At 37.2% G+C, this 26,408-nt stretch overlaps 1 protein-coding gene across 7 annotated transcripts in view; it reads left to right on the top strand.

Moving 5' to 3' along the window:
• WDR49 (WD repeat domain 49) overlaps positions 1 to 26,408 on the top strand; it is a gene marked incomplete at its 5' end in the record, with an annotated part of 130,671 nt that overhangs the window by 9,303 nt on the left and 94,960 nt on the right. For 4 of the 7 annotated variants that reach the window (XR_014314317.1, XM_082741128.1, XM_082741127.1 and 1 more), the window contains 3 exons: positions 10,300 to 10,740; positions 16,443 to 16,619; positions 17,944 to 18,118. Coding sequence is in view for 6 of the 7 variants with exons in the window: in XM_082741128.1 (XP_082597254.1) it covers positions 10,300 to 10,740; positions 16,443 to 16,619; positions 17,944 to 18,118 (793 nt within the window). Of the gene's footprint in view, positions 1 to 10,299; positions 10,741 to 16,442; positions 16,620 to 17,943; positions 18,119 to 24,549; positions 24,593 to 25,979; positions 26,104 to 26,408 lie in introns of those variants that run through there. The other 3 variants (XM_082741126.1, XM_082741129.1, XM_082741130.1) reach the window with 3 other exon arrangements.

Here is a 26,408-nt window from a genome sequence, read left to right as displayed (position 1 = left end):
TTTATAGTTGTTCTGGTAGCTGCTCTCATGTTGCACCTTTCCAGTGCATTTTTATTCATTTCTACCCATTAATGCACATACACATATCACATTGAGTTCTCTTCTAGATAGATCATGTTTACATATTTTATCATATTTTATGCACTCAAGGAAAAATGCCACACAAATGACTGCTAATCATGTGAGTGGATCCTCAAACTTATCAGGAATTTGATTTGAAACTCTAATAAAAAAAGAAGACCTTACTTTGCATTCATCAGCTTGGCAATATTAAAAAGATTATTAATCTATACTCTTGGCAAAGAATCCAGGAAATGGGTACTATTACTGAGCCTATGAGTTGTCAAAGCTTTTTTGGTAGGCAATTTTCCAGAATGTACCAAATATAAAATGTATCAAGTGTTTCCTTTTTAAAGGAGCAATTCCAATTTGATATGCTATCCTAAGTAATGACATGTGCAGAAAAATATATAAGTATAAGAATATTCATTGTGGGGTGCCTGTGTGGATTGGTGGTTAAAGCCTCTGCCTTCAGCTTAGGTCATGATCCCAGGGTTGTGGGATCAATACCCTCATCAGGCTCTCTGCGCATCGGGGAGCCTGCCTCTCAGCCTACTTGTGATATCTGTCTCTGTCAAATAAATAAATAAAATCTTAAAAAAAAAGGAATATTCATTATAATATTCTCAGTAAAATGGACTATTTAAAACAGCCCAAACATTTGTCAGTAAGTGAACAAATAGGTTATAGTATGTGCCTACTACTCAGCTATTAAAAAGAATAAGGCAGGCATATAAAATTGTTAAGATTTACTGTTCAGTGAAAAAACAGAAAATTGAAAAACAGTGCATAATCATATTCTAAAATGAAAAATGTGTGTATTTGTGTGTATCGAGGTCTCAATTATGGAAAAATAGAACTGTGCTTGTAGCTGGGTAGGCAGAGCAAATGGCTTTGTGGGCACCTTATCTATACCATAATTCAGTCCGAAGATAAATGTCATTAAAATGTCAATATATCTCAATAACCTACAAATTCTGTGGTATGGATCTAAATGTGTGTTTAACAATGCTGAATTTAAATAATACTGAATTAAAAAGCGATGCTTTTTATAAATACTTCGATTATCTACTAAGTAGTGTTTCTTCATCAACTTCCTTTCACTGAGTTTTAGTGTTAAGAAGAGAGAGACCATAGAGACCTAATTTATTGTTTTCATTTTACAGGCAAGGAAACAAAAATCTAAATGAAGGGATTTGTCTATTTCCATTTGAGTTTGGGCGGAGCCAGGACATTGTTCAGAGTGGTGTGATACCCATTCTTGTCCCTTAAACTTAGACTTCTTTCTGATTTTCCCGCATTTTATACAGTATCATTCTATAACTTGACCATTGTTCATTACTCTGGCCTCTTTCTCAAACTTGAAGTTATTAGCAAAACAGATGAGCATCTCTTCTGCAACATGGAAGAGCATATTAAAAATATGCTCATTCATTCATTTCCTCATTCTAACAACAGGCACTTACTGATATCTATCCTGAGGTGGTTGAAAACCACTTCAAATCAGACCTTCCCTCACAGAAGGGTAAGCCAAGGCATGAACTCACAGTTATTCTGTTAACTACTTAGTCCTCTGAGGAAATGAACAGTGCTGGGGGAACTCCCCAACTTATATTGGGGAGGGGCCTCCTGGAAGACTTCCTGGAGGAAGTAACATCCAAGCTGCCATCTGTGGGAAGGGCATCACTCTGTCAGGTAAATGTTGGTTGGGAGATTAGTTTTCTTTTCCTCTTTCTTTCTTTCTTTCTTTCTTTTTTTTTTTTTTTTTAGATTTTATTTATTTATTTGAGAGAAAGAGAGAGAGAACGAGCAGGGCAAGGAGCAGAGGGAGAAGGAGAAGCAGACTTCGTGCTGAGCAGGAAGCCAGACATAGGGCTCAATCCCAGGACCCTGAGATCACAACCTGAGCTAAAGGCAGATCCCCAACCACTGGAGCCACCCAGGCACACAAAGGGAGATGAGTTTTCTAGAAGGAGGATATGAAGTGCAAAGTTTGATTGGGTAGAAGTAGTTTCATGCTTTCAGGCATCCATTTGCCTATGTCTTTGTTAGTCATGAAATTTTAACTCCATTTAGACTGATGAGCTCATGAATCGTTGATATCCTACTGTAAATGAAAATTAAAACTGACTAAAATTCGTTGAGGCAAGAAAAAAAAGGCTATATGAACCTTCGCTGGCAGAGTAGTGTCTGCTGTTCTGTTGTTCAGTCTCTCATGAAAGTTCACTGGTAGGTGAACATTGCAGGGCATGATTTAAACTGATGCATCTGTTTTGAAATAGCATGTCTAATCTTCTGCTCCAGAAGATGTTCACAGGGTTTGACAGCAAACGCTAATACATATTCATAACCTATAGGCTTCGGAACCAAGGGAAATTGAGGCAGGCGTAACAGAACGAAGCATGAGAAAGCAGCATGTTAATTTTAAATTTAATTATAGAGATAGTGGGAAAGGGTGCATTTTGATAGTGTGTACTCATTCAGCCGTCATGGAACATTACCCAAAAATCATGCCAAATATTTGACAGAAGAAATATTATTTTCAGTGAAATGCTTGATAAAACTAGCAGGTCCTAGGGAAAACAAGATTCTGAAACTCTATTAGAAACTATTTTTCATGTAGAGAAAAAAAGACATTGCAGAATTCTAATGATAGGAAAGAAAAAAATAAAAAGCTTTCAAACTAAGGAAAGGTTTCTGGTCCATGAAAGATTTCTGTTTATGGAATGCTTTTGACATGCATATATGCTAAATTCAGTTTGAAATTAGGGAAGAGAATAATTAGCATGATTTTTCTGTTCCTATCACTTATGGTAACCCAACACCATGTGCATTCATTGTGACCAGCACACTGAGGCTTTCTACTGAAGTGTGTTTGAAGAGCACAGACCTTAGATGCTAAGTGCTTAAAATAGTGTGTGGCATGGAGCACTTACTTAATAAATATTTGTTGAGTGAATGAATAAATAAACCTACCCCATTCTACCTTGTGTGGTGTATAAGCTCAATATATTTTTATTATGAATAGATCAGTGGATGGATGGATAGATACATGGACTGGTGAAAGTATCCCTGTAAGTGGTTCTATTTGACATTACTTTTCAGAATCTGGAAGCTCATACTCATCAGGAGTGAATGGGGGCAGTGAACTCTGTCAGTGACATGTTAACCCACTGCTAGCTTTGGTATGGGAGAAAATCCCTAGATTTTCTCAGCAAATTGGATTGTTGTCTCTCTGTAGTTTCTAACAGGGCCTTGTAGTCTTTTCTTGGGCAAGTCCTTATTCACAGAGTAGGGAAAAAAGGAGAAAAACTTTCTTTCCTCATTTCATTATAAAATATTGCTATAGGAAAAAATTAAGGAAAAAACAAATATAAACAACATTTCTAAAAGTTGGCAGAATTTAAAAGGATTAAATGTCGGCTCTGAGAATGTATTGCTTCATTTTCCCAGCAAGTATGTAAATGTTTAGGCTTACTAGAATTATTTTTTAGCAACCAATTGGTGAGTCTTAAGATGAGTGAGCTCAGTGAGGGTTTTGTGTAGTAGCAGTCTCATACTTTGTTGATGGAAATGTAAATTTGTTCAAACCTTTGGAAGAAGATTTGGTAAGATATATCAAAAGCTTTAAGAATGTTTAAATTCTGACTCAGCAATTTCTGTTTCTAGGGAATTTACCTCAGGAAATAATTGGACAAGTGACCAAAGATGTATATATTGGAAAGTTCATTGCAGGGCTATTTGTATAAAACAGCAAAACATTGGGAACAATTGAAATTTTTAATAATGGGGCCATAAATTGCATGTCTTCTCCATAAAATATTGTACAGCCATTAAAAATGATGGTAAAGACCAATATATATTGTATAAGGCACACTTTCATAGTTTGTTGTAAAGTGGAAAATGCAACACACAGAGATATGTATATCATGACACCATTTGAAGAATAATACACAGGTATTTATCTTTCTGCCCAGAAAAAAAAATATGACATGTTGATGGCATTATGGAGGATTCTAAATTTTTGCCTTATGTTTTGTATTTTCTTTAATAAATTGATATGAATTATTTGTGTGAAATGAAATTTTAAAAGTGTATTGGCATACTTACGCTTTGCTATTTGAAGGTACATGATCTCAATTTTAAAAAAGGCTGTCAAGTTTCTTACAAAGGGTGTATTTTTGGAAGTTTGCACTCAGGTTTAGTGCTTAGTTTTCACAGAAGGTACAGTGAAATCTAAATCTTACACATCTTAAAGGCTGAAGGGAGTTGTACAGAGTCCATGGGTTTTTTTTGTTTTTTTTAAAGATAGCTCATGAGAACTGATTGTATCTCCAGAAAACGCTTTCTAGGCAAAAGGAAAGGATTTTTAGAATATTCTTTGAAAGGTTTTCAGGAAGACAGGAAGATTTTCTAAATGTCTAAAGTTGTGCCCAGTGAGAGAACCAACCAGATTTTCCAAGTGTATTAGCTTTTTTGCAAGAACAGTTGGAAATGGTGCTGGTTTATTATAATGATCAGTAGTTAAATAGACATAGCAAAATAAACATGCAAACATCATCTTATAAGGGCTGCATGAGAATATATTTTCTATTAGATAATACATTATTCATTTTTATTATAAATGAAGTTCTAAGAGATGCTGGGTCACTAATTTTTACCTCCAAAAGACCAGAGAATCTTGACTAATAGAAGTGAAAAGGTATACTTTCAAACATTTAGGAGTTTTTGTTTGGAAAATCTACATTCAAATTGGAACAAATTGTCTATGGGAAGAACGTGATATTAAAGCCATACTTCTTATTAAGTCCAATTAAAATTTCATTTGAAGGGACCAAGAATTAATTATTTTATGCTTTTGTTTTATAATGAAATCAAATTTCCTAAACTCTTAGTATTTCCCTAGCTATACTAAATATAGGCTTGTGAATCTAGTTTGCTGTGGACGTGACTTCAACAACAACTTAAAGTTGGAATAAAATTGTTTAATGTGAAGATAGCCTTATATCTAGATTATCTTATTAGACCCTAATATAAACCCTGAGAATTGTTATCACTGACTTATGGTCATGCAAGTATTATGGAGCAAATTCAAGCATAATAACCAGATGTTAACTAAATTGGTATTAATTTAGAGATATATGTATACTTATATATACATGTATTTTTTTTTTTTCTAAAGATGGTTCAAAGAAAAGTTCTTTTGGCATTCAGTACTGAATCTAATACAGGTTGAGAGTTTATCTCAACTAAATCATAGTATATGCAAGCTCATTTTTAGATCGAGGGACTGTCTTATCTTTCTTCCTGTGGAGTTACCGTCTATCAAGAAGTTCAGGATAGAACCTCTGGCTCACCTAAAATTCATAAAGTAGGAGAAGTGGCTTACCGGGGCGCCTGGGTGGCTCAGTCAGTTAAGCGTCTGCCTTCGGCTCAGGTCATGATCCCAACATCCTGGGATTGAGCCCGTGACAGGCCTCTTGCTCAGTGGAAAGCCTGGTTTTTCCTCTGGACTCCCCACACTCCCAGCTCATGTTCTCTCTCTCTCTCAAATAAATAAAGAATTAAAATCTTATTTTTAAAAAAGTGGCTCACAGTGACAAAATGTTGGTCTTGCCTAGATGAAAGAATTTTTGTTTCTGGAAACATGTAGATAAACTTTACTTTTGCTGGGCTCACTTAGAACCATTTCCTGTCTGAGGAAGAGCCACTGAAACCATGTGCACAACTGATATTTCATATGAAGCCCGAAACTAGTATCTGCTGCTGTGACAGCAATGGTCAGCAAAACCCAGGGCTTCACGTGATCCTGTTTGCAGTCTCCTTTCCATGTTCTTTGGACCCACTGAGAAGTCTCTTAGAAGCATCTAGTTAGCAGCTAGCCACCCTTGATAGATAGGATCAATGAACTAAAATTAGTAATTATGTACACTTCCTTACACACACACACACACACACACACACACACACAAACAAACTTGCATCAACAAATGAATTTAGCTAAATCCTTAGAGAAGGGTCATTGCTAACATGATGACATTGTATATAGAGTCCTATTCTTTAAACTAGTTAACAGGAAATTAACATTTATTGAGTATAAATGTGTTATACTCACCTTAAATCCCGTGTGGTTTGCATAAATTATCAGCTAATCCTAATAACAACCCTAGCAGTTAGTTTGCATTATCCCTATTTAGAGGCCTAATAACTGAGGCTGAGGCTTGGAGCTCTAACTGCACAGCCACACAATCCTCCTGGCACCATGTGTGATGTGCATAATATAATGGAATGAGTGAATTAATTCTCTTCCCAGGACATAAGTGGGAACCACTGATAAAATGAGCATTAACTGTGTGGTAAAATTCAATGCATGAGTGCTTTTAAGTTTGTGTAAAAGATCACATACTTTCATTGTACATTGAACTAATTTATTAAACCTGGAATATAATAGAACTAATAAACATAAAACACATACTGATCAAGGCATAATGCATTTTGAAACACATTAGAAATTTTTAGTAAAAACAAATTTCTCAATTTTAGCCGAAGGTATGGCAAAAATTGGTTTTATTTTCAAACTTAGATCAATGAACAATCAATAATAGAACTGTCCAGTATATTATATAATTGCTCTTTTCTGTCAAACTTCATAAATTAGGAGTATTTCTCAAATCTTCTCCCAGTGCATATTGGCATTATTAATGCACAGGAAATTATATAGTTGGTTGTATATGTTACTTTGGGGAAGAAAATTTGTTGTCTTTGTTTATGGTCCATTTGCAATTCCTATTCTAGGATATAAAAAAGACTTATTTTGGTATTTATCAGTCAAAACAGTTTCCTGTTCCTGAAAAAAAAGTCACTAACTCATAAGAAAATACTCTGAGATTCAGCTTTATAATGTTTTAAACATAATATAAGATAATAACATAAATATAAGAGACTCATTGATGTCATTATGTAACAGTTTTGAAATGAAAGATCAACATTGACTTACCGTTCAGAAACAGTTTGCAGTTTGGCTCAGATGGAGTGTTTTGAGGATCAGATTTCTTTCTCCACACTTGAAATCTGGGTCACTGAAAAATTTCCATCTCTCTAAACTTTTTTGGACTAAAAATAATTTAACAAAGAAAAGAGTGATGGACTTCTGAGTAGTTCAAAGGGCTGGATACCAATTATTTCTCCGAAAGTTAAGTCAATTAATTAAAAGCCTAGACCAAATTCTATTAAACACTTGATTACTTAGTTTTTGCACACATAATACCTTGGTTCATCTTTTTTTTTTTTTTTTCAATTAAACCTTTATATTTTTAGAGTAGTTTTAGACTCACAACAGAATTAAGGGGAAAGTAGAGAGATTACTGGTATATCCCCTACCCTGAAGCATGCCCAGCCTCCCCCTTTATCCACACACCCCACCAGAGGGGTACGTTTGTTACTATGGATGAACCTACATTGACATATCATAATCACCCAAAGGCCGCATTTTACATTAGTACTCATTCTTGGTCTTGTGCATCCTGTGGGGTTTGGACAAGTGAATGTTGACATATATCCACCACGATGGCATCATACAGGGTGGTTTCACTGCCCTGAAAATCCTCTGTGCTCTGCCTATTCATCTTCCCCACTCCAACTGGCAACCATTGAACGTTTTACTGTCTCTATGGTTTTGCCTTTTCTAGAATTTCACATAGTTGGAATCCTACCACGCAACCTTCTCAGACTGGCTTCCTTCACTTAGTAGTATGCGTTTACGTTTCCTCCAGGTCTTTTCATGGTTTGAGAGCTCCCTTCTTTTTAGCACTTTTTAACAGAATATTCTGTTCTCTGATGCACCCAATTAATTCATCCATTCACCTATTGAAGGACATCAACTTGGGTGCTTCCAGGTATTGGCAATTATGAGTAAAGCTGCAATAAACACCCTGAAGACCCAAGTTTTCAGTTCATTTGGGTTAATACCAAGGAGCATGCTTGCTGGGTCACATAAAAAGAATATGATCAGTTTTCTAAGAAATCACCAAACTGTCTTCCAAAGAGGCTGTATGATGTTACATTCCCATCAGCAATGCATGAGAGTTTCTGTTCTGGATCTTTGTCGACATTTACTCTTGTCAGTGTTCCAGATTTTTGGCCATTCTAATAGGGTGTGTAGTGACATCTTGATGCTTTAATTTGCATTTCCCTGGTGACATATGATGTGGAGCTTCTTTTCATAGGCTTTGTGCATATCTGTTCACCTTCTTTTGTGAGGTATGAATATGTACACTGGAGGCTGAAATCTTTTCCCCTCTGTTCATGTCTGCAAAAGACCATGAAAGTGTCTCCAGTATTAATTTTTTGGGTTATAAATAAATCTTAGCAAGTAGGTAAACTCACAAATACAAAAACTGTGCATAATGAGAGTATTATATATATTTTTAAGATCTTACTTATTTGACAGAGAGAGGATCACAAGTTGGCAGAGCAGCAGGCAGAATGAGGGGAGGAGGCAGTTTCAATCCTGACCTGAGCCAAAGGCAAACGCTTAACCTACTGAGCCACCCAGGCATTCCTCAATAGTAATAATATTAAAAATATAATATTCTCAGGGCGCCTGGGTGGCTCAGTAAGTTAAGCCTCTGCCTTAGGCTCAGGTCATGATTTCAGGGTCCTGGGATCGAGCCCTGCATCGGGCTCTCTGCTCAGCGAGGAGCCTGCTTCCCCCCCTTCCCTGCCTGCCTCTCTGCCTACTTGTGATCTCTGTCTGTCAAATAAATAGCTAAGTTCTTAAAAATATATATAATATTTTTATTATGAACAGTTTTTATATTTGTGAGTTTGCCTACTTGTTAAAATTTATTTATACCCCCAAAAATTAATACTGGAGATACTTTCATGGTCATTTGCAGACATGCACAGAGTGGAGAAAGACTTCACTTCACTGTACATATTCCAGAGGGAGGTCAAACAACATGACACTCTGCCTTTTTATTCTAGCCCTCATTCTCCAAACAAGTATCCTATTTGTGGTCTACTTAGTGCCAGGTTCTTTTCCCATTTTGTGTTTTCGTTGGTGACTTCACTGTTCAAAATGGTCCCCAGGTGTGGTGGTTAAGTTCTGTTTAGTGTTCCTAAGTGCAAGAAGACTATGATGTGCCTCATGGGGAATATATATGTGTTAGATAAGCTTTGTTCAATTGGTCATGAATTCGGTATTAGTAAATTAACTGTATTAAATTAAGTGTCTTTCAATGGAAACCCACAAAACAAATTATGAATTGGTTAAGTGATAAAAATATTGTGACCAGAGGCTCATAGAAACATAACTCTGTATTTCCTCTCAAAACTATAGTTCCATATCTACTAATATAAGTATTTGCAAAGTCTTTATAGAGCATAAATACCACTAATAACAAAACTCAATCATATATGGTTTCACCGTCATGGTGTATTTACCATAGTGGACTTCATGCTTTTGGATTAGTTTCAATGTCATGTAATTTTACTGGCCATGCTAAACTCTGTTCACCCATCATCTGTAAACCACTATACTAGTTTCCTACTGATGCTATACCAAATTACCACAAACTTAGTAGCTTCAAACACACAAATGTATTATCTTACTTTGGAGGTCAGAAGTCCAAAATGGGTTTTACAGGGCTAAAATCCACCTGTTGTCAGGATGGCCTTCCATCTGGAGGCTTTAGCAGAGACTCTGTTTCCAGAGGTGCTTGCACTTTTTGGACTGAAGCGCCACATTACTCCGACTGCTGCTTCCATTATCATCTCAAATCTCTGACCCTCCTGCCTCCCTTTTCCAGTTATAAGGATATTTGTTAACAAAAATGTCAGCTTGGGTGCCCCTGGGTGGCTCAGTTGTTAAGGGTCTGCCTTTGGCTCAGGTCATGATTCCAGGGTCCTAGAATCGAGCTCCGCATTAGGCTCTCTGTTCAGCGGGGAGTCTGTCTCTCCCTCTCCCACTCCCCCTGCTTGTGTTCCCTCTCTTGCTGTGTCTCTCTCTGTCAAATAAATAAATAAAGTCATTAAAAAAAAATGTCAGCTTGTAGCCCTGTCAATGATATGTTCTCTGGTCCCAATTAACTTAAATAAAGTCCTGTTATAAAGTAAAAAATGTTTGTTTGTCTTTGTGTCTTGGAAGAATTGATAATTAGGTCCACATCTGGGGATGGGACAGTGCTCTGGTACTTATGGATGTGTTCATGGTTGTCTTGTTTTTATTCCTATTTCTAGCCCTCAGACCCATGTCAAACCATTTGCATGTCCAGAGAAGAGTTTATGCAAAGGATGACAGAGATTGTTGGTTGGGGCACAAAGGAAGAATATGGAGAGCTCTTTGACAAAGTGGATGTGGCCCAAGAGGGCTTCATTAACTGGGACAAGCTGGCTTCATTTATGCTGTTAGCACTTTATGAGAAAGATGAACAAGCAAAGGCAACTGTGGTTCCCCAGTGGAAAGACCTTGAATTCCTCCCAGTGAAACACAAGGACACCATTCAAAAAGTAATTTTCTTAAAAAGTTCAAGTCGTTATCTGACCATCAGTAAGGAAGGTTTATTGGGAATCTGGGGAGAGAATTTAAAGCTGCAAGAAACACTTCCCATCACTTCAGACGCCACCAAGCTTAAACACCTGTGGGTGACAAGCCTGGTTTCTTTGGAAAATGTAAACAAGGTACCAAGTCTTAATAAATGAATTTACTACTTTATTTTTTAAGATTAAAAAAAATTTGTTTATTTGAGAGAGAGAGAGAGAGAGAACTCATGAGTGGGGTTGAGGGGCAAAGGGAGAAGACTCCCCACTGAGCAGGGAGCCGGATGCGGGACTCAGTCTCAGGACCCCGGGATCAGACACTTAACCAACTGAGCCACTCAGGTGCCCTGAACTTACTTCTTTAAAAGGGGAAAAATATGATGGGATAGGGCTCCTGACTGTCACTGGCAGTGACAGAGACCTGTAATACCATTCTGTGCCTCTCCTCTGACCTGGAGGGAATGTAAGTGGAGCCAAGTGGGCTGCTGGATTTCCTAAACTGTTTTCTTGGGCACCTTTAAAGGACACAGCTGATAGTGACTCAGATTCTTGGCTCCATCCCAAATATGTCCATGCTGCATGGCTGGCTCGTAAGACATTTCTGACTCTCTAGTAGATTCGTGGGTCTATATGCAGAGCTGAGAGGCTCTAACAACGCATGGGCACAACTCAGTACAATTACAGGGAATTGCTTATCTGATTTTAAACACTCTTCTAGTCAGTTTCTTAATTGTGATGGGGAGGGCCCACTAAGTACAAATATCCTCGTATGACTCTACCAATAAGTCAGATAACATATTGAAAGAAAAATCAGTTTATGAGGGGATGAGGAAGCTTAAGGAATCCAAATTCTTAGTATTTTATATTAAGCAGATGTCAGACCTTCTATGAAAGTTTTTAAATGCACAGGCAGGCAGAGATAATAGTATTAAAAACCAATATTTACCCTTAACAATTTCCAATTCACAGCCAATCTAGTTTCATCTATATCTCCCCACTTTTGAAACCCAGGATACGCAATTATTTAATCTATAAATATTTCATCTGCCTAAAAAAGTCTCCCTTTTTAGTATAAACATAAGAGTGCTATTACATTTAATATCAATTATAATAATTCCTTACAATCATCAAATATTTAGTCATGTCCATATCTTCTTATCTTATAATTTTTTGATCATCTGTTAATTCCTTGTTAGTTTGTTTGAATCATGATCAGAATAGGATCCAAACCATTGTGAATTGTTGATTGGTCTCTTTTTTTTTTTTTTTTTTTAAGATTTTATCTATTTATTTGACAGAGAGAAATCACAAGTAGAGGGAGAGGTAGGCAGAGAGAAAGGGGGGGGGGAAGCAGGCTCCCTGCTGAGCAGAGAGCCCAATGCGGGACTCGATTCCAGGACCCTGAGGGATCATGACCTGAGCTGAAGGCAGCGGCTTAACCCACTGAGCCACCCAGGCGCCCCTGATTGGTCTCTTTTGATCTACATGTTTTTCTCCACCTCTTCTTTATTGTTGCATTGTTTTATTTTGTGTGTGTGTTTTTTTAAAGATTTTATTTATTCATCTGTCAGAGAGAGAGAGCGTGCATAAGCAGGCAGAGTGGCAGGCAGAGGCGGAGAGAGAAGCAGGCTCCCAGATGAGCAAGGAGCCCGATGCAGCACTTGATCCCAGGGCTCAGGGATCATGACCCCAGAGCTGAAGGCAGCTGCCCAACCGACTGAGCCACCCAGGCGTCCTGCCTTGTTTTGTTTTTGCTCTTGCTCTTTTTGTTAAAGACACTAGGTGTTTGTCCTTAAGGGTTTCCCACAGTCTGGATTTTCTAGACTGTATTTAGATAGAGTTAGCTGCTTAACTTGTTCACTTGTTCCCCATATTTCCAGTATATTGGTAGTCAAATATAAAAACTTGATCAGTTTTAGAGTGGTTTGTTCTGGAATAGGGGTTCCTCAGTCAGGAGGCACAAAATGGCTGCTCTCTCTACTTGGGACATTATCAGTTATCACTGATTATTCCTTCATCTATCAATTTGTTTAGAGGTTGCAAGATGAGGACTTTCTAGTTTCATGATTTCCTCTTTACAAGCTGAAATACCTCTATGGAAAACTCCCCTTGCCAATTATTTAGCTATAATATAGATCAAATAGAGGCTAATCAACTAATTGACAGAGATCAAATGCAGGATAAATGACTAATTCTTTACTTTTATTTACCAGCATTCAAAAATCCTCTAAAGATGAAAAATGGTTACTACTATCATTATTGTTATCAGTGTCATTAGAAACTCATGAGTTTAAATAATCTGATTTGTTTCAGTCCACTGAATTATTAAGCCAGCCTTAAAATTGTACCATCTTTGGACACTGGGATGGATACAAAGCAGTTCTGAGTCTTTTCTGATGCAACCATATTTGTCTTTGAAAACTTCTTTGCTCTCTGGTACAACAAAATGTTCTAGGATCATCTTGCCTATTTATTATGCCACACCCAGAATCAGCCATTTCTCCAAAGACCTGGGTTCTTTTTAGTGGGAAATGGTATGCTCTAATGCCTTGAACATAAAGAATCATCATCATTATCATCATTCATTTCCTAGGTGACATGCCCTGTTCTATTAATCTTCTCAAGGTCACCATAGATGGGTATTATTCCCACTTTAAGAATGAGAGTCTGGGCAAGGCGAGGTTGTGGAATTTGCCCCAGGTCACAAAGGATGTAATCAGTGTTGCAAGATTTGTAAACAGAGGCCGCTTGGTTTCAGGATCTGTTTCAGAGTCCTTGCTGTTTCTAGAATGTAGCTGATATAGTATCCAGTTCCTTCTTGCTGAGGATCTGGTGTTAATGTTAACTGTATCGATTACAGCATAGTTCAAGTCCAGAGTTTCTTTTATATCTGTGTGCAGCACTCTGTTTTATTATCATATAATATTTGTGATGTTTTATTGTGTTATGATTATGTTGCATTATTTCTTCTTTCCAGGACTGATGACTAACTCTTAGTCTTTCCTTTGCACTTATTCAACAAGGCAGTTTAAAGAATGCTGCTTTTTTCTTCTTTTCTCAAATAGGTTTATTGAGGTATAATTACATAAAATGCACTGCACAAATTAAAAGTGGATAAAACCAACAGATACATTTAGATACTGTGAAAAATCAACAGTACAAAGGAGAAATTGAACATATTCATCATCCTCCAAAGTTTCCTTGTACCTTTTTGTAAAACCCTATCTATTCTCTCCCATCTCTCCTTGTCAGGTAGTGACTGATAGACTGTCACCACACAATAGTTAGCATTTTCCAGAGTTTTATATAACTGACATTATACAGTATGTACTCTTTTTGGTCTGATTTCTTTAACTTGGCTTGGTTATTTTGAGATATATCAGTTGTTTATCTTTTTATTGTTGTGTTATATTTTATGATGTGGATATAGCACATCCTAACCAACATTTGGTATAGTCAGGGTTTGTTTGTTGTTGTTTTTTTCCCACCTCTTTATTTTAGCCATTTTTTTAAAAGATTTTGTTCATTTATTTGACAGACAGAGATCACAAGTAGGCAGAGAGGCAGGCAGAGAGAGAGAGAGAGAGAGAGAAGCAGCCTCCCCACCGAGCAGAGAGATGGATGTGGGGCTCGATCCCAGGACCCCAAGACCATGATCTGAGCTGAAGGCAGAGACTTAACCCATTGAGCCACCCAGCTGCCCCTATTTTAACCATTTTAATAGGTTTATATATATATTTTTTATCTTACTATGGTTTGAATTCACATTTTCCTAATGACTCATAATATTGAATATATATTTCATATACTGATTTGCTACCTATATATCCTCTTTGGTGAGGTGTGTGTTTAAATCTTTTGCCCATTTTATTGTTGGGTTTACTTTGTGGAGTTTTGAGAGTTCTTTATATATTCTGGATATATACATTTATCAGGTGGATAATTTACAAAATCTGTATCACAGCATGTGTTTTGTCTTTGTGTTTTCCTAACACTGTTTTTGGTAATATCATTTTCAGATTGTTCATCAATAGTGTGTAGAAGTAAAATAGATTTTCAGAAAATGATCTCATACCCAACAACTTCCCTGAGCTCATTTATTGGTTTTGATTACTTTATTGTTGTTGTTACTATCTAGGATTTTCTATGTTTAAGATCATGTCATCCACTAATAAAGATAGTCTAACTTCTTTCGTTCTCATCTGGATGCTCTTATGTCCTTTCTTGCCCAATTTCCCTTTCTGGAAATTCCAGTGTGGCGCTGAATAGTACTGGTGAGAGTGAACATCCTCATCATGTTCCTGATCTTAGGAAGGATACATTTGGTTTTCCACCATTTCCACCATTAAGTATGATAGCAGCTATGGGTTTTTTGTGTATATCAGGTTGAAGAAGTTTCCTTCTCTTCCTGGTTTATTGAGCATTTTTTTTTTCATGAAAATGTGTTGGATTTTTGTCTAATGCTTTTTTTGGTATCTACTGAGATAATCATACAGTTTCTGTCCTTTATTGTATTACTATAGAATATTACGTTGATGGTATTTGTATGTTAAAGTAGCCTTGCATTCTAGTATAAATATCAGGGTTACTTATCATGGTATGTAATTTTTTTATAAGTTGTTGAATTCTCTTTGCTAGTGTTTAATTGAAGATTTTTACATCTATATTCATTAGGAAGATGGAGCTGCAGTTTTTTGGTGATGTCTTTGTGTGGTTTTGGTAATGAGATAGTACTGATTTCATAAAATGATTTGGGAAGTATTTCCTCGACTTTTTTTTTTTTTTGGAGAGTTTGAGAAGCATTCGTGTTAATTCTTCAAATGTTTGGTCGCATTTATTAGTAAAACCATCTGGGCCTGTATTTTCTTTGTGAGAATTTGTTTTGATTATCGTTTCAATTGTTTTACTTACTCTATGTCTGCTGAGAATTTCTATTTGGTTTTGAGTTAGTTTAGGTAATGTTTTTGTCTGGGAGTTTCATCTAGGTTACATACTTTGTTGGCTTTCCATTGTTTATGATATTCTCTTATCATCCTGTTTTGTCTCTTTTTTTTTTTTCAGTATTTTTTTTTTTTTTAATTTGTCATAGAGAGAGAAGCGAGAGCAAGCACAGGCAGACAGAGTGGCAGGCAGAGGCAGAGGGAGAAGCAGGCTCCCTGCCAAGCAAGGAGCCCGATGTGGGACTCGATTCCAGGACGCTGGGATCATGACCTGAGCCGAAGGTAGCCGCTTAACCAACTGAGCCACCCAGGCATCCCATCCTGTTTTGTTTCTATCAGGTCATTAATAGGGCACTCTTCTATTTCTTATTTTAGCAATATGTATTTTCACTTTTTTTAAAATCTTGGGTTAGCTTAAAGTTTTGCCAATTTTATCATCAAATTTATTTACCCTTTTAAAAATAGTTTTGGGATTTTATCTGACTTGTGAGCGCTACTTAGAGTTTTTATCAACTGATTTTTATGAAAGCCTATGCTTGCTTTGTAAAACATGGTTTGTAAAGCTTCTGGTATGGCTGTGTGGTGCTGTCATCCTCTGTCTTTGTTTTTTCTATGTGATTAATCATCTCATCTCCCACGGATGGAAGAGGTTGGCAGGTGCATGAAGTGGGGATACAAAAGAAAGCATGGTCAAATGCCTTTAATGGGAAGAATTTTTTTTCTTGGTTAGTGTCCAAAGTTAGAATAAAGTGCAGTTGTGCCCCCATACTGTGTTCTGTAATACTGTTAGTGACCCTCAGGGAACAGTGTCTGCTTTGGTGCTAAGATTTGCATGTCTCCTTTGTATACCCATTTCCCTAAATTCATCAGAAATACTTTCTGATTTTCTCTTTGCTACTTTAGATAGCAGTGGCTTTTACAAGTAAAGAGATTTGTTTCTATGATCTGCTGTCCAAAGGAGAATTTCCTTGTCAATATAAACTCCAAGGCCTCAAAGGAACGCCAGTTTGTATGGAATATTGGTATGACCCCCTTGATGCCAACGAATCAGTTCTTTCTTTTGGGGACATAACTGGAAAGGTAAGTGAGGGAAGGAAAGATTAAACTATGGATTTAATCATCAAACTGTAGCTCAGTATAGAAATAGAATACAAAGAGGGTGACCTCGGAATTTATAGATGTGAAGGCCACACATGCTGGACACGGAAAATGTGGATGAGGTAACAGTTCCTTTTCTTGCTTATGAAACCAATCTTCATGTAGTTTTCTTGCCAATTATTAAATACCTAAAGTTATCCCTTAGGACACTTTCAAACTAATTATTCTTCTTTTCATTCAAAAGCATCCTCATATCAGCCTCCTGGGTAGTGCTTGTTTCCTGTATCATGTAACAATGGGATAGATGCATTTGAGAAGGCAGCACAGAAACCCAGACATTGGATATGATGATTCATCTTCCTATCACATTCCACCCAACTGCTGCAAGATTATTACTTCCTGAATGACATGAGAATATGCCCATGAACTCTGAAGTAGTCTACTTTGAACAATTTCCTTTCCTAATTGTGAAAGCTTTGCATTCCTTGTGTGCTTAATAACAAGTGTATCATAAAAGCAAATAATGAACTGCCCTTGGTAATTGCTTTACCAACATGGTTCTTGTTCTTTTACTGCCTGCATCCTTTAAATAATACTGAGGAAATACCCATTAATTCAATATCTATTCCTTATTAATCTTTTAAAAAAAGATTTTATTTATTTATTTGACAAAGAGAGGGAGAGCGAGCACAACCAGAGGGAGCAGCAGGCAGAGGGAAGAGGGAGAAGTAGGCTCCCCGCTCAGCAGGGAGTCTGATGCGAGGCTTGATCCTAGGACTCTGGGATCATGACCTGAGCTGAAGGCAGACACTTAACCGACTGAGCCACCCAGGCGCCCCTATTCCTTGTTAATCCTAAGGAACATTGGATCTTTTTTTTAATTTTTAAATTTTTAAATTTTTTATTTTTTATAAACATATAATATATTTTTATCCCCAGGGGTACAGGTCTGTGAATCACCAGGTTTACACACTTCACAGCACTCCCCATAGCACATACCCTCCCCAATGTCCATAACCCCACCCCCCTTCTCCCAACCCCCACCCCCCCAGCAACCCTCAGTTTGCTTTGTGAGATTAAGAGTCACTTATGGTTTGTCTCCCTCCCAATCCCATCTTGTTTCATTTACTCTTCTCCTACCCCCTTAACCCCCCATGTTGCATCTCCACTTCCTCATATCAGGGAGATCATATGATAATTGTCTTTCTCCGATTGACTTACTTCGCTAAGCGAAATGTTCATACATCAGATCTTTTACAACAATTACACTGCCAATGTTTGTTTTTCTTTTAACATCTCATTTAAGGTTCAAGCAATTGCTTTCACGACGGCCTTGATTTCCCTGTTTGAGCGTCCTGCTAGTGCACACGAAGATGAGGAAGGCACTGTGACCATTAGCTGGGCAGAACTGCTCTCTGGATATCACAAATGCTGCTATACATTAGAGCATAATCTTCATCATGGAGACTGGGTCAGGCAAGGTACTGAATTTGAACAGTAATGAAAGAAATAGTTACCGTCAATTTCCACATTTATATTCGTTGATGAAAATGTTTGCCACAAAATGTTAGTCTCAAAATCAGTTATTGGTTGTCTGGACAGTCTGTTACTCCTGAACACTAGCAGGAATTTTTTCTTTTCTTTTCTTTCCTCCTAAAATGTAATGCAGTTAATGCAGGAGAACCGTGCACTCAAAACATCTCAAGAGAAGAGAGAAAATGGTCACAGAATCCATCTGATTCTAAAAATCTCCTCTGGTCACGTCTGGGACTGTTTAGAGACTGTAAGATGTTCCCTCAAAATCATTCCTTTGTTTTCTTCATGTTTTCATGAAAGGGTATTAGTTTGATTATCTTCAAAATGGATCGTCTTAATTTTCTTTTTTTTCCTCTTTGCTGATATAATGACTGAGTTCCTCTGATCTAGAGTACTTGAGCAGTAGCTCTCTGTGTAATAGGATTGCTATAAAACAGCATTTATGGAAAGTTAGAACTTTCATAAAACCTTACCACCAGTGAGATACAAAAATATGTCTAATTTTTACAAAATTTGCATGTGATGGTTTGTATGTGCAATATCTGCTCTGATAACTCCTTTTGTCCAGACCCTAAAGACTATGGTCATTTTTACACTTCTAAATTGCTACATTAAATTGTGCCCATTGAAAGGAATGGAAATTAACAATCTCTTTGACTATTATGTCATAGGTCTATTCCTAAGTCTGTGTATTCTACTGTGTTCACCACAAGTGTAGCTACTTTCTGCTACCATACAACGTTATTACAATATCTTTGACATTATTCCTTATGCTGAAACTTTTATTCCCATGATTTATTCATTCCCTAACTGGAAGTCTGTATCTCCCTCTCCCTTTCACCCATTTTGTCCATCCCCCAGCCCCAGCAATCTTCAGTTTGTTCTCTGTCCTTATGGGTTTGTTTCTGCTTTTTGTTTGTTTGTTTATTCATTTGTTTTATTTTTTAGATTCCACATTTAAGTGAAATCTTATGGCATTTGAATTTCCCTGTTTGATTTATTTCACTTAGCATAATATCCTCTAGGTCCATCCATGTTGTTGCAAATTGGAAGCTCTCATTTTTTTTTTTTTATGGCCAAGTGTTCCATTGTGTGTGTGTATGTATGTATGTATATACACCACATCTTCTTTATTTTCCATATGTTATCTATTGTAAATAATGCCATAAACATAGAAGTGCGTATCTTTTTGAATGAGTATTTTTGGTTTTTTGGGGATAAATACTTAGTAGTAGAATTACTGGATCATGGTGTTACTATTTTAAGTTTTTGAATAATATCCATACTATTTCCCATAGCAGCTGCACCAGTTTGCCTTCCCACCAACAGTGTATGAGCGTTCCTTTTACTTGGCATCCTCACCAGTACTTGTTGCTTGCTTTTGATGTTAGCCATTCTGATAGGAGTGGGGTGGTAGCTCAGTGTAGTTTCGATTTGCATTTCCCTGATGATTAGTGATATTGAACATCTTTTCACGTGTCTGTTAGCCATCTGTGTGTCTTCTTTGGAAAAATAACTATTCATATCCCCTGTCCATTTTTTAATTGGATTATTGTTATTTTTTAAAGATTTTATTTATTTCTTTGACAGACAGAGATCACAAGTAGGCAGAGAGGCAGGCAGAGAGAGGAAGGGAAGCAGGCTTCCCGCTGAGCAGAGAGATGGATTCAGGCTCCATCCTACGGTCCTGGGATCATGACCTGAGCCGAAGGCAGAGGCTTTAACCCACTGAGCCACCCAGGCACCCCAGATTATTGTTATTTTTTGTATTGAGTTATAAAAGCTCTTTATATATTTCGGATACTAATTCCATATTGGATATATCATTTGCAAATAACTTATTCCATTCAGTCAGTTGCCTTTTCATCTTATTTCCTTTGCTGTGAAAAAGCGCTTTATTTTGCTGCAAGTCCTTTAGTTTATTTTTACAAGCATGATATTTTAATATATAAAACGACTAGATGGACTATAGTAATAAAGTAATAGTAATAAATAGTATAGTAATAAATAGTATAGTAATAAAGTAATAGTTCCTAAAACTACTTGTAGTGGATTATCTGTTATTGAAAAGGTTGGGAATATGAACAAGTACAGTTTAAATTTAATATTATTTTTTCTGAATAGGAAATACTAAATATGAAATACTCTCTTCTTGAAATACTCAGAGGGTTCCCACTCTAGACCCTGTCATAGTTTCATTGAAACCTCTCCAAAACCAACTCAGCTGTAAAGTAACCACTTACAAGTCTGTTAAGTCTGTAACGTTGTGGGACAAGAATTTTTCTATAGGTCCATGTGAATTCATTGTTCATCATGTTTCCAAAATATAATTCTGATCTTTCGTTCCCTCATCTACTGACAAAAGAACATGGGGAACTTGGTTTAGTATCAGCACTATAATTCATGTTTATGACCAAAGAAATCTAACTTTGGACTCTGGCTTCTAAATCACTGCGATTAGGAATTGGCTACAAAAAAGTTTTACATGTAAAAGAAATATCAGGGATCTTTGCTATCTAATTTGGATTACACATGTCTTAGCTCTGTGAATAAAAACTCATTGTAATTATTTTTGGAAAAATAGCTGAAAAAACACATTTACTTTAGTCAGTTTGTTTAAATTCCAGACTCCGTGTGTCAGTCAATCAATAATTATTTATCTTTTATGTGCTTTAAAACTGTCTTAGGCATTGGAGACTTTAGAAGAAAGATTAATTATATCCCTCAAGAAACGGAGGATATGAGCAAGAATAAAGACTAATATAAAATAAATTGTTAGAATATTGTACAATGGTATTGAAAATTAACTACTAACCTATATAAACAAGAAATTAACTCCTACAGTAATGCTTAAGCAGCAAATTTATGAGGAAAATCTTTAAGGGTGGGTGGTACTCCTTGGAGGAGGGTAGATGGAGGGAAAAAGAGAGCATGGTGAACATGAGTAAAGGGAGACAAGCAGACCTAATGATGGGGGTGCGAGATGAGCATGGCTAGATTGGAGGCTGAGTATTGAGCAAATAAATGTGAATAGATCAAATAGGGACATATGTTGGAAATCTTGGCAGCTTGCCCACTTTATGCTTGCTAGAAAGTGAAACAGAGAAGTACTGAAGGGTTTTGAGGACAATTAGACCCAATGCGCATGGCATTTAAGAAAGATTTGTTTGGGAGTTCTGTTTGGCATAGGTTGGAGGACAAAGAATGAAACTGCAGTCAGATTGGTTAGTTAGAAGGCTTTTGATTATAAGAAGGTAGAAATGATAAAGCTAGGAAAGAAATAAGCAATCTTCTGAAATAGGAATCTTCAAGGACTTGAGGTCTGAACATGTGGAATGATGAGTCATTTTCGCATGTCCTACAGAAGCATCAGTTTCTCTTTGCAGATCACGGATGCCCTCTTGGGCCCAATGGTCAGATTCTTCCCTGCTCCCCTTTTCAAAGTGGACTATCTCTAAAGGATCCCTTATTCTGGGATAGTCCAGATCTTGTCACCAAAGAACAGTCTTTCTCGCCACTATTGTTCCTGAAACTTCCCTTGCCTTTACCAAACTGCTTATTCTGCTTCTTTTTTTATTTAATTTAGATGCATTTTTGCTTACATGATTTGAAGGGTTCTCAATTTGGGCTTTGCTCCTGGTTTCTTAAGAATCTTGCTTTCATGGGGCGCCTGGGTGGCTCAGTTGTTAAGCATCTGCCTTCAGCTCAGGTCATGATCCCAGGGTCCTGGGATTGAGCCCCGCATTGGAAAGCCTGGTCCTTCCTCTCCCACTTCCACTGCTTGTGTTCCCTCTCTTGCTGTGTCTCTCTCTGTCACATAAATAAAATCTTAAAAAAAAAAAAAAAGATCTTGCTTTCAGATGCTCCTCAAACTGTGAAACAATCCTAAAAATTTTTGTACCTGCATAAGAACTTTTGTCCTGCCTGTCATTAACTCTCAAACCCATAGGAAATTTGGATGCCTCACTTGCAAACCCCATGTATACATAAACTGAAAACTGAAACTATCTTCTTAGACCATACGATATGTCCTTTCTTCTCCTTACCTAACACATGTGTATTGTTTTGTTAATATTTCCCTTTCTCACTCATTTTTAGCAACTTACTTTTGATGTGCTTCGGTTTTCTTGGTGTATGTGTGTATGTATGTATGTGTGTGTGCTTATTCTGCTTGGAACTCATTGAGATTCTTAGATATATGGTGCTGTGGTTTTCATTAAATTTGGAAATTTTTCTATTGTTATATTTTCCAACATTTTCTGTCCCTGCTTTTTTTTCTTAGGACTCCTATTATATATATCTTAGATGTTTCATATTACCCTACAAATTATGGAGACCTTATACATTTTTATTCAGTCTTTTAAAGAATTGTTTTAAATCACTGTGCTTTAGGTTAGCTAGATTTTATTTCCATGTCTACAAGTTCCTGTTTCTTTTCTTCTAAGATGTTGCAAAGTGGTTTCAAAGGCTGAGGCTGCCTTTCTGGTTCCTGTGGGGCCGACTGCCTCAGCCCCTAGTTCCTAAGGGGTGAGAGTTCTGCAGAGAGTTGTGGTGTGGCCACACTCAGAGGATCCAGAACAGCAGTGGGTCACTTGAAGAACTATGGCATGGGTGGGGTCACTGTCACAGTATGGACAGCACCCACCAAGCCATGGGCATAACACTGCCACTCCAGTGGATTTGAAAGGCAGAGATCAAGCCAGAGAGGATTATTGTTGGCTATTAAGGTTTAATGGAGTTCTCCCGGTTAGACTTTGTATTTCCTTGTTATCTATTACCCCTTTCTTCTTTCCTATTTCTCCCTTTTGCAGTGGGAGTTCCTATCACAGGCCTGTTCCACCACTTTTTCAGGAAGTAAACAACTTCTTTGATTTCCTAAGTTCACAGCTTGGAAAGGAATTGTCCTCAGGATGAATTGTATCCTAAATCTTATCCTTACCTGATTTATTTTTATTTTTATTATTATTATTCTTTAAAATTTTATTTATTTGACACAGAGAGAGATCACAAGTAGGCAGAGAGGCAGGCAGAGAGAGAGGAGGAAGCAGGCTGGCTCCCTGCAGAGAAGAGAGCCTGATATTGGGCTTGATCCCAGGACCCCGAGATCATGACCTGAGCCGAAGGCAGAGGCTTAACCCACTGAGCCACAGGTGCCCCCCACTTACCTGATTTAGATGAGACTTTGAATTTAGACTCTAGAGTTGATGCTGAAATGCATTAAGTAAGACTTTTGAGACTATTGGGTGTAATTTGCATTTGAGAAGGGTATGGATGGGGGGAGGGACAGAATGTCATGGACCAACTATTTGTGTCCCCCTCCAAAATTTGTATGTTGACATTCTAACCCCAATATGATGGGATTAGAAGAGAGTGCCTTTGGGAAGTGGTTAGGTCTGGAGAGTTTAGCTCCCATGAATAGAATTCATGTCTTATAAGAGACCCCAGAGAGTCTCTCAGTTCTTCCTAATGTTAGGACACAGCAAGAATTAGGCCACCCATGAACCAGGAAATGAACCCTTACCAGGCACTGAATCTGTCAGCACCTTGATCTTGGACTTTCCAGTCTCCAAAACTGTGAAAAATAAACATCTATTATTTAAGCCACCCAGTCTGTTTTATTATAGCAGCCTGAATAGACTAAAGACCTTGGATAAATACTATTGAAAAATATTGCAAAAGAAAAGGGAGATACCAAAAGAAATTCTGATAAATATTAGTAGATATGAATTATGTTAAATAAGGGGTTACTTCTGGTTAAGAGTGATTGGGGTAAAAAAATTATAAATATTTAGTTGTTTTTTTTTTAAGATTTTATTTATTTCTTTGACAGACAGAGATCACAAGTAGGCAGAGAGCCAGGTAGAGAGAGAGGAAGGGAAGCAGGCTCCCTGCTGAGCAGAGAGCCCGACGGGGCTCGATCCCAGGACCCTGGGATCATGACCTGAGCCCTGAGCGGGAAGGCAGAGGCTTTAACCCACTGAGCCACCCAAGTGCCCCTAAATATTTAGTTTAATAATACTATATGAATGGATATCGAGGAAAATGAATAGAGAAGATAATTTAAAAAGGAGAAAGTACAGAATATAGAATGGTGAAGAGTTTTTATAAGATTTTCTCTTATTTCAATTTTTAGATTTTTAGAGTTCTCCTGATACCTCTGAAAGGAGGACACACTTCAGTCCTAACCAGTGAATGAATGCCCATGTCCAGATTTAGCAATAGAGATTAGAAACTTAAATACAACTTTTTTTTGTTTGTTTGCAGCTCAGTTATTTCAGTATGAGGAGAAGGAAAGAAATGTTGAAATGAAGAAGCAGGGAGAAAGAGAAGGGCAGGAGTCAAAAATAGAACAGTGGGCTTAGTACTACGTATGCTCCCTGGACCACAAGACTGATCCTACTGGGAGTAAGCAACCAATGGTTGGTTTCATTTGATATATATGTATGTGTGTGTGTGTGTGTGTATATATATATATATATATATATATATATATTTTTTTTTTTTTTTTTTTTTTTTTTTTTTTTTTTAACCCAAGCAACATAAATTGATATTCTTAGAACTCCTCAAGAAATATTTTGGCTGATTTTATTCTTAGTGTGAGGAAAGAATATACAATTGAGGAAAGGAAGAAATACATGAGCAAGTATGTAAGTAGTATGCAAATATGCTAAGGATAAAGCTGAAATGTCAAAGGAAGAACTTAGTTTCAGACATAAGAGTATTAGCTTACTGCTTTAAGATAAGGTTCAGATTTCTTATTAAAAGTTTGAAGGAGAAATGTTTTCATCTTTTCTGAGTAGTTCTGTGTCATATTTTAATAGAAAAATAATTACATTCTGAAGTGCTTGTAAAGTAAGGACCAAGATTTTATGCAATAGTGGAAAGACGTAAGTGTCTTGAATCTCAGAGAAGTTTCCCTTTTTTGGTCCTAGATAATTGCCTCATATAGACAATGTCATTGGAAACCTTGGGCACTACAGATTAGAAGTGTAGCTTCTGAAAAAGTGAACACTAAATTGCCAATAATAAAAACCATTGATTTTCTTTTTTATTACGTTAGAAGGTTTTTTTAAAAAGATTTTATTTATTTATTTGACACAGAGAGAGAGACAATGAGAGAGGGAACATAAGCAGGGGGAATGGGAGAGGGAGAAACAGGCTTCCTGCTGAGCAGAGAGCCTGAAGTGGGGCTCAATCCCAGGACGCTGGCATCATGACCTGAGCTGAAGGCAGATGCCCCTGAAAGGTGTTTTGTCCCCTTGGTTCGACCATGGCTAGGAGAAGGTACAAAACAGTTTAGACTGATACCCAAATCAGTAATTGCTGCACTAATTAATGCAGGTGTACCAGAGAATTCAGAGTACAGATCCCAGATCACATTTCCTTAGGAAGCCTTCACAATCGATAGAGACCAAGTTTGGAAGAGAAATTACATTTAGCGTCTTGTTGTGCCTTGTTCCACTCCCTTGCATCTAAATGAATCTAGACAAAAAGATGGTACATCCCTGAGTTAGCTAGAACCCCTGTCCTTCTTACCAGTTCTCTTGCTATGTTTAAAGCAGTTGAAATTAGAGTTTTAGGCTGGTGGCCTAGGTTTGAAGAAAGAGGTCTCTTCCTGAAGCTCATTTAATAGCATGGTAGAAGGTGAAGGTTCGTTTGTATCATGAACATGGGTCGAATCAGTATTTTGAGAAGTTATTAAATGAATTGCATTATTATAATGTGCTCAACAGTACTGAATTAGATGCATTTTGATTTTTAAAAATGAAATAGAGAGGGTTATTCTTTCTATCTTTCCTTCTTGAGATGGTAGTTGCTCAGAATGTAGAGGGCCCTGTGGTCCTCTCAGAGAGTGGGACTCCAACTTCCAAGTAAGAAATGCAACCGAAAACAAACACCCTCAAGCAAAAGAACATCAAGAAAGTTCAAGGTAGGGTGTTTTCTTAATTCCTACAACTCATAAGGCAAAAAGGCTTGGAAAATGATCATAAGAACTCCTGGTTAGAAATGGCCCAATTTTCTACTCTGCTCCAGCTTCTACCTGTTGGCAGATGATGCAGAGTGGCCTCGTTCAAGCTTACTTCAGCTTCACCTAATAGCATTACTTACTTGGTTTTCAGGTATCATTTTTCATTTTCAAATCACTTTTCCCACATTACCTAATTGTCATTACGCGGGGTCATTTCAACAGCACGAATGAGGAGAGGGATCCATGGCAGTCCCCTTAATGCCTTT

This window comes from Mustela nivalis (assembly GCF_964662115.1).
Source record: "Mustela nivalis genome assembly, chromosome: 1".
Taxonomy (NCBI): domain Eukaryota; kingdom Metazoa; phylum Chordata; class Mammalia; order Carnivora; family Mustelidae; genus Mustela; species Mustela nivalis.
Note: the sequence above shows the minus strand (reverse complement) of the source record. Positions and strands in the feature narration are given on the sequence as shown.